We start from the raw sequence: 10,000 nt of genomic DNA, 5'->3' as shown, positions 1-10,000 counted from the left end.
TTCAGAAGTTCAGCATTATATGTAGCTAATTGTTCTAAGAGAAAACCTATAGATAGATGTGAAGAAGGATCGAATCCATTAGAATTTTTACGAATATTAGATGAAAAGAAATTTTTACCTTTAGAATCTAATTATCCGTATTCATATACAAGTGCAGGTAATTCTTGTCCTAAATTACCAAATAGTTGGACAAATTTATGGGGTGATACAAAATTATTATTTAATAAAAAAGTTCATCGTTATATAGGAAATAAAGGATTTATATCACATGAAACATCTTATTTTAAAAATAATATGGATTTATTTATAGATATGGTAAAAAGAGAAGTTCAAAATAAAGGTTCAGTTATTATATATATAAAGACTCAAGATGTTATAGGTTATGATTTTAATGGTAAAGGTGTCCATAGTATGTGTGGTGATAGAACACCTGACCATGCAGCTAATATTATAGGTTATGGTAATTATATTAATAAAAAAGGAGAAAAACGATCTTATTGGTTAATTAGAAATAGTTGGAGTTATTATTGGGGAGATGAAGGAAATTTTAGAGTAGATATGTTAGGTCCTAAGAATTGTTTGTACAATTTTATACATACTGTTGTATTTTTTAAACTAGATTTAGGTACAATACATGTACCTAAAAAGAAATCTTGGAAAAAAAATGTTTATTTCTTAAGACATAATCCTGATTTTATGTATAGTTTATATTATAATAATTATGAACCAGAAACATCTCAAGATTTTGAAAGTGAGAATGATTATGACAATGCTTTTGTACATGGACAAAGCAATGAATCAGATGAAACTAATAAAGAAGGAAAAAATGTCCACAATTCTGTGGAGAAAAAAATACAAATACTCCATATATTAAAACACATTAAAGATTCACAAATAAAGAGAGGGTTAGTAAAATATGATAATATAAATGAAACAAAAGATGAACATACATGTTCAAGAGTTAATTCACAGGATGCAGAAAAATATGAAGAATGTAAAAAATTCTGTTTAACCAAGTGGAATGAATGTAAAGATCATTATTCACCAGGTTATTGCTTGACAGATTTATACAAGGGAGAAGATTGTAATTTCTGTTATGTATAAGAGGATATATAAAGGAACAATATAAAAATAAATTAATATATATATATATATATATATATATATATATATAATAAATTACTTTTGGATGGATTACGATTTTTTTTTTTTTTTTTTTTTTTTGTTTCTTATTAATAATGGCACTTCTTTTTCACACTCTTTTATTTTGACAAACATGTCATACTATAAAAAAATATATATTTTTTTCTTTTGTGTTATATATAATTATATATATATATATATATAATATGAGTAATATTATATACGAACACATATTTAATATATAATAATATACTTTTATTATATATTATAACTCGTCTTAGGTGAGTTAAAAAAGTATATATTTTATATCTTATTTAAAATAACTTTTCAAAAATATATATATATATATATATATATATATATATATTTTTAATTTTTAATTTTTAATTTTTTTCTTATATCCTAATTTATTGTTATCGAAAAGTAAATAAATAATTATATATATATATATATATTTATATTTATGTTTATTTTTTATTTGTTGATAAAAAAAATATTAATTATTATCGAATAAAAAAAAAATGAAATTGTTTCTTTTTTCTTTTGGTTTTAATACACATAAGAAGGAGACATAAACCCTCAAACATTATAATAATCACTTTAAATATAATACCAAAATATGATTTGAAAAATAAAATAATTGAGAATAAAATGATGAGGTGTAATTCTTATATATTATATTATTATGTATATTAATCTTTTTTTTTTTTTTTTTATATAATTTAGATTTGTAAATTTAAGCACTTAGAGATATTTGATTTTATTAAAAATTTGCCACTATATATTATATGTACAACCAGATCAAAATAAAAAAATAAATATAAATAAAAGTGTAATATATATATATATAATAATACTATGTGTTAATGCACATATAAAAGAAACAAGGAAGTTTTTTTTTTGTTTGTTTGTTCTTTAAGACGGATGTACAAGAAAGGTTTTTAAAATAATAAATATAACATATTAATAAATAAATAAATAAATAAATATCTTACTGATGTAATGAAAAGATTATTGTTTTATTATTATTTTATTTATTTATTTATTTTTTTATTTTATTTTATTTTTTTTGAGAGTAAGATAATTAGAATATAAAGAAAAAAAGTAAATAAAATAAAATAAAAAAAAAAAAAATAAATAAATAAATAAAATAAAATAAAAAAAAAAAAAATAAATAAATAAATAAAATAAAATAATAATTAGGAACTTTTAATATTTTTCGGTGTAAAAATAAGAACACAATGGTATATCGCTTATTTATTATTTTAGTATTGTGTAAGAAAAAAAAAAAAAAAAAATATATATATATATATATATATGTGTATACATTTAGATACCAAATAAATATAATAAAAAAAAAATATTTTTTTTTATTGAGAAAAAAAGAAAAGAAAATAATAAAATTAACATATTAAAGAAAATAAACTTTTCTAATAAAATATATTATACATATATATATATATATATATATTTTTTTTTTTTTATTTTTGAATTATTTTTATTCAGATGTTATCTGTTGTACAAATGTAATAGTAGGACAAGAAAAGCCTCCTCCTGATAGTACTGTTGGTGCAAATCCAGGAGACGAACGTGAATCTTCTGGTAGAGTGAATAATCCTGCTTCAGGTGAGCAAGGTACTACAAATTCACCAACAGAACAACCAGATCAAACAAGAGATAGAAGTTCTTCCGTACCTCAAGGATCTCCAAGAGAACCTGTATCTCCTGAAAATCCAAATCCCGTTACACAAATTCCAGGAAATGGAGGTGCTCTTGTAACTCCAATTCCACTTCCAAAACTTACATTAGAAGATTCTGAATCTTCAAAATCTGTAATTGACATTGAAGTAAAATCTGCTCTTTTAAAAAACTATGATGGAGTTAAGATTACTGGTCCGTGTAGATCCTATTTCCGTGTCATGTTGGTTCCTCATATTACTGTTTATGTATATGCAACATATGATCGAATACAACTAGAACCCAAATTTGGTCCATCCGATTTAATAGATATAAATGATTTAACAAATAAATGTAATAAAGATTCTAATAAATATTTCAAATTAGTTTTGTATATAAAAAATAATATATTAATTCTCAAATGGAAAGTACAAGATAAGGATTCTAAACCAACAAGTATAAATAAAATGATGCAAATATTGATTATCCTAAAATTTAAGTGGAATAAATAGATATATGAACAAACCAACTTTGTACATACATACACATATATATATATATATTAATATTTATGTTAATTTTTTATTTTTTTAGACATCGATGTGGATGTAAAGAAATATAAAATCCCAAAACTGGACAGACCATTTACGTCAATACAAGTATATACAGTTAATACAGAACATGGTCTTATTGAAAGTAAAAATTATGATATAAATAGTGAGATTCCAGGTTAGCTCATAAAAAATTTATATATAAACATATGCATAGATATATACATACAAATGAATAAATATAAACATATATATATATATATATATATATATATATATTTATTTATATTTTATTTTATTTTTTTTCTTTAGAACAATGTGAAGCAATTTCCACAAACTGTTTCTTAAACGGAAGCCTAGACGTAGAAAATTGCTACCATTGTACTTTACTAGCTAAAAAGGTGGATAGTAATAACGAATGCTTTAATTACGTTTCTAAGGAAGCAAAAGAATTAATAAATAAAAATTTGGAAGAAAAAAATAAAACGTTTAAAGGAGAAGACGAGGATTTAGATTCTAACGAACAAAAATTAGAAGAATCCATTGATAACATTTTAAGCAATATCTATAAAATTTATGAAAGCAAACAAGACAAAGAGAGAAAAAAAAGTCATTACAATAATAAGAAAGAATTAGTTACTATAGAAGAATTGAATAGTGTCTTAAAAATTGAATTATTAAATTATTGTAAATTATTAAAAGAAGTAGATAGAAGTGGAATGTTAGATCATCATGAAATAGGTAATGAAATAGATATATTTAATAACTTGATAAGATTATTAAAAGCACATCCAGGAGAAAGTACTTATGTATTAAATGAAAAATTAAGAAATCCTGCTTTATGTTTTAAAAATATAGAAGAATGGTTAGTAAATAAAAAAGGTTTATTATTATCAAATGAAAAAATACAGAATTTATCAACAACTAATTACAATGTGACAGATTTAGAAGAATCAGAATATGACTATGAAAGATTTATATCAGATGATATGTTTGAAAAGGATATGAATGGTGTTATTGACTTAAGTTTATTTGATAATGAAAAGAAATTAAAATCTCCTTATTTCAGAAGAAATAAATATTGTAATAATGAATATTGTGATAGATGGAAAGATAAAACAGGATGTATTTCAAAAATAGAAGTAGAAGAACAAGGTAATTGTGGTTTATGTTGGATATTTGCATCTAAGTTACATTTCGAAACTATTAGATGTATGAGAGGATATGGTCATTTCAGAAGTTCAGCATTATATGTAGCTAATTGTTCGGATAGAGATTCTGATGAAATATGTTTCGTCGGATCGAATCCAGTTGAATTTCTAGAAATTGTTGAAGAAACCGGATTTTTGCCCTTAGAATCAGATGTACCATATTATTATACAGATGCAGGAAACGACTGTCCAGAACCAGAAAAAAATTGGATAAATTTATGGGGAAGTACCGAATTATTAAATCATAAACGTCCAAGACAACGTATGACTACAAAAGGATATATTTCATATGAAAGTTCCTATTTCTCAGATAATATGGATTTATTTATCAAAATAATAAAGAGAGAAATTCAAAATAAGGGTTCTGTAATTGCATATATTAAAACAGAAAATGTTATAGATTTTGATTTTAATGGGAAAGGAGTTCATAATATGTGTGGTGATAAAGAACCTGATCATGCTGCTAATATTATTGGATATGGTAATTATATTGATGAAGAAGGTGAAAAAAAATCATATTGGTTAATAAGAAATAGTTGGGGTTATTATTGGGGGGATGAAGGAAATTTCAGAGTAGATATGTATGGACCATCATATTGTAAATATAATTTTATACACACGGTTGTTGTATTTAAAGTTGATTTAGGAATTATTGAAGTACCTAAAAAAGAAAAAGAGTCAGAATATTTCAGTTACTTTTTAAAATATACACCAAATTTCTTGTATAATCTCTTCTTTAATAATTATACTACAAATGATGAGTATAAATTAAATAATCGACTTAAGACAAATCAACATAATAACAAGAAAAATAAAAAGGACCGTTATATTTCTGCCCAAGATGAGCCACCTACTGATAATGTAGAATCACAAGCAGAAAATAACAAAAAAACAGAAATTTATCATATTTTAAAACATATTAAAGATAAAAAAATCAAAAGAGGTTTAGTTAAATATGAAAGCTTATTAGAAACCAAAAAGGATCATTCATGTTCTAGAACACATTCCATAGATCCAGAAAAACATGAAGAATGTAATCAATTTTGTATAGATAATTGGAAAGCATGTAAAGACCATTATTCACCAGGTTATTGTTTAACCAAGCTCTATACAAAAGATGATAATTGTTTTTTTTGTAATGTGTAATAAAATATGAAACCCACAAAAAAAAAAAAATAAATAAATAAAATAAAAATAAAAATAAAACATATATAATATAATATTATATATTGCCATATATGGTAATCATTATATAATTATAATTCAATTCAATTACAATAATAATTTTTTTTTTTTTTTTTTTTTTTCCCTTTTATCCTTTTATTTTATTATAATTATTTTATTTTTTTTTTTAATTTATCACCAAGTGTGATAAAAGGTAACGTTTAAACACAAATAAAATATATTTACAAATCTTTACTTTTTTATTTTTTAATACTTAATATTTTTTTTTCTTTTTAAAAAAGGTAAAATTATAATAATGAATCTGTCTTTTTAATAATACATGAAAATACAACATTATCACATGTATCAATTTTCTTAATAGAATTAATTGGATAAACATACAAAAATAAATTCAACTTTACAAAATTTCCATATTTCAAATTAATGAATTTATATATTTAAAAAGTTAAATATGTGGGATATGTTAATTTTATTTTTATTTTTTTTTAATAATAATTTTTTCTTATAATGCATGTAGAAAACCGTACAGCTAATTTAAAAGAAAATGAGGCGTTTCCAAAAAAAAAAAAAAAAAAAAAAAAAAAAGCTAACAAAATTAAAGTATATATTTAAGAACATTTGTGTATTACGATAATAACATATATATATATGTAAAGGTTCTTGTAAGGGAAAATAATAAAATATAGAAATATTAAAAATAAATATATATATATATATATATATATATTTTTCCAATTCTTATAAAATATTTAAGATATTATTACATGTTACTTAACACACATCTGGTGAAATAATTTCCCATTGCCATTTTTAATGCATGTAACAATTCAGCTCATAAATTCCAGAACAACAACAACAACAGAAAAAAAAAAAAAAAAAAAAAAATATTTTAAATATATATACATATATATTTATATAATTATTTATTTTATTAAATAAAAATATATATATATATATATATATATATGTATATATTTTAAGATACTATAAGTTGTTCGAAGAATATTGTAAAATATGATTGAGATATTTTCATAAATTACTTTTTATAAACATACTTCTATAATTCCATCTGTTTTGTTTTATGTTGTGATCATTATATATATATATATATATATTTATTTATTTATTTATTATATATTTTTTAATTATGATAGACAACATATAACGAGAAAAAAAATAAATGAACAAATATATATATATATATATATGTATATATGTTTGGATAAGAAAAAAAAGAACAAATATACATATATTGATATATAATTAGAACTTATAAAATAAAACAAAAACATCTTTTTTTTTATAATCCTTTTGTATTTACTTGTCCTAATATGAAAATGTTAGGCATGAAAAGTTATATACTGTTCCTCCTTGTGACATTATATCAACTAAAAAGAGGTAAGAAATATTTTAAAATACAAGACAACAATAATTAAATATATATATATATATATATATATATATATTTTTTTATTTATTTATTTATTTATTTATGTGGTACTTCAAAAATATATACTTAATAATATATACATGTTTTCCCTGTGTACAGTACATTCAAATATGTTAATTAATTGCTTTGGAGTTCTACATTGTAATATATGCCGCACAGTATTAAGAAATTGCTTTTTGTCTGGGACATCTGATTTACAAAAATGTATTTCATGTGGAGAGAAGTATTACAAAATTAGTCCTTGTACACAAAACCATGGTAAAAATAAATATATGTATATTTATTATTTATTTATATTTTTTTTATTTATGGTGGGGGAAAATAAAATATCCCTCTTCACTTATAAATTAGATATAAATTTTATTTACTTAATTTTATAGAAAGCTTTTTGATGTCCAAAATAGATATGAATAACACATTTGTGGAGTTAAAGGATCACGTAAGAAATTATAAATAAGAAATAATTACATTTTTGTTAAATTAGATAAGTAGTAATTAAAGGATGCTCCGTATTATATATATATATATATATATATATATATGTATGTATGTATCTATGTGTGTTATATTAATAGGAAGAAGTAACCGATGAGAAGATGAAAAATTTGATAACAAAAATAATAGAAATTGCCATAGACAGGCATACGTTGGGTTTACACGATTTTAGTAGTGTTAGCGATGAATATAAAGAGAAAATAAAAATGTTATGTATGTTTTCTAACTATAAAGATAACTATGAAAATGCTAACAACCACAGACAAGCAAAAGTAGAAATCGTCGAAGAACATATACATAAAATTGTAGAATCATATATAAATGAAGAAAATAATATGGAACATATGAAAGATTTATTAAAGAATCCAGCTTTATGTTTAAAAAATCCTAATCAATGGGTTAAAGATAGAGCAGGTTTTAAAGATGATGATAAACCTTCTGTTGGTATAATACCTGAGAGGAAAATATTCAAACCTTATGATATTAAGACTTTAAAAAGTTCTTTATATGCCTCTAGCACAAATTGTGACAGGCAATTTTGTGATCGTTTTTCTGATTCAAATGAATGTGAGCATAGAATTAGGGTTCTCAATCAAGGAAAATGGTAAAAAAAATTAAAAATATAAATAATAATAATAATGGATAAATTATAACATGTATATATATTATATGAATATGTAAACCCATAGACACACACATATATATATATATATATATATATATTATTTATTTATTTTTTTTTTCTAGTGGGAATTGTTGGGTTTTTGCTTCGAGTGTTGTTATAGCAGCTTACAGATGCCGAAAAGGGTTAGGATTTGCTGAACCCTCAATAAAATATGTAACATTATGTAAAAATAAACACTTAATGGATATCGACAATAATCCCTTTGGTCATTATAATGATAACATATGTAAAGAGGGTGGTCATCTTTCGTACTATTTAGAAACCTTGGAAAAGACTAGAATGTTACCTACATCTCATGATGTACCTTATAATGAGCCTATAACAGGATCGGAATGTCCTGATAATAAGGAGACATGGAGTAATATATGGAAAGGTGTAAATTTGATGGATAGGATATATGCAGGATATATATATCATGGGTATTTTAAGGTATCCTTTAAGGATTATGTAGTTAGTAATAGAACCAATGATTTAATAAATATAATAAAAGATTATATTATTCAACAAGGATCTGTATTTGTTTCTATGGAAGTAACAGATAAATTAACATTTGATCATGATGGGACAAAAGTTATGATGAGTTGTGAAGATAATGATAGTCCGGATCATGCCTTAGTATTAATAGGATATGGTGATTATATAAAAACGAATGGAAAAAAAAGTTCTTATTGGTTATTAAGAAATAGTTGGGGATCACATTGGGGTGATAAGGGGAATTTTAAATTAGATATGTATGGTCCCAATAATTGTAATGGTAAAGTATTATATAATGCCTTTCCTTTACTTTTAAATATGGCACATAATCCAATAGATGTCCCATTACCTAATGATTTAGCATCTACAGATATTAGAGTTAGATATAGACAATCGGATTTTAATCAAAATAGAAATAGAAATAATTATCCACAATATGATAAAAACAGTAATGATAATGATCGAAATTATATTAATCCATATAATAAGAATGATAATAATTATAATCCTTATAATAAACCTCATTATAATGATAAGGAAAATGATGCTTATTATGAAAAAAATGATGATTATAATAATGCACATATTAGGAGAAATACAATTCGTTTCAAGAAAAGAATTATCAAGTATTCTTTATATGCAAGAATTGGAAACACTGTATATAAGAGGACTATATTTAGCAAAAGTACGTGTAACTAAAATATATGAACATATTACCATTTATATGTGTGATATATTTATATATATATATATATATATATCCCTTTTTTATATTTTTAGGAAAAGATGAATACAAGGAACCATATTCGTGTCTCAGAACATTTTCTTTTGAAAAAGATTCAGATACTAAGTGCCGTAGTAATTGTGAGAAGTACATTGATAAATGTAAACATAATTCTTCTATAGGAGAATGCTTAATACAACATTCTCCAAATTATAAATGTGTATATTGTGGAATGTAAAAGGTCATAATATTATTTTATTTATTTATTGAAAAAAAAAAAAAAAATTAATGAAAATATATTATATACACATAGATATGTGTATTATTTATATTTATATCTATATTTATATCTATATCTATATCCTATTATATCAACACAACAAAAATGTCATATAACATAAAACC

At 22.3% G+C, this 10,000-nt stretch overlaps 3 protein-coding genes across 3 annotated transcripts in view; all 3 read left to right on the top strand.

The window, feature by feature from the left end:
* Positions 1-1,104, top strand: part of PF3D7_0207500 (serine repeat antigen 6) — a gene marked incomplete at both ends in the record, with an annotated part of 3,668 nt that extends 2,564 nt beyond the window's left edge. The window contains one exon of the mRNA XM_001349549.2: positions 1-1,104. This exon is cut by the window's left edge and continues 1,052 nt beyond it. Within this exon, the coding sequence (XP_001349585.2) occupies positions 1-1,104 (1,104 nt within the window).
* Positions 1,105-2,384: 1,280 nt separating this feature from the next.
* On the top strand, positions 2,385-5,728 carry PF3D7_0207400 (serine repeat antigen 7; the record flags this gene model as incomplete). Its single annotated transcript, XM_001349548.1, has 4 exons — positions 2,385-2,418; positions 2,650-3,276; positions 3,415-3,549; positions 3,684-5,728. The coding sequence occupies 4 exons, from the start codon at positions 2,385-2,387 to the stop codon at positions 5,726-5,728; spliced, it is 2,841 nt and encodes a 946-aa protein (XP_001349584.1).
* A 1,569-nt stretch (positions 5,729-7,297) lies between these two features.
* Positions 7,298-9,833, top strand: PF3D7_0207300 (serine repeat antigen 8; the record flags this gene model as incomplete). Its single annotated transcript, XM_024473263.1, has 5 exons — positions 7,298-7,475; positions 7,598-7,656; positions 7,793-8,316; positions 8,460-9,556; positions 9,652-9,833. 5 exons carry the CDS (start codon positions 7,298-7,300, stop codon positions 9,831-9,833), a joined length of 2,040 nt encoding a protein of 679 aa, XP_024329074.1.
* Positions 9,834-10,000: the final 167 nt, after the last annotated feature.

This window comes from Plasmodium falciparum (genome assembly GCF_000002765.6).
Source record: "Plasmodium falciparum 3D7 genome assembly, chromosome: 2".
Taxonomy (NCBI): Eukaryota; Apicomplexa; class Aconoidasida; order Haemosporida; family Plasmodiidae; genus Plasmodium; species Plasmodium falciparum.
Note: the sequence above shows the minus strand (reverse complement) of the source record. Positions and strands in the feature narration are given on the sequence as shown.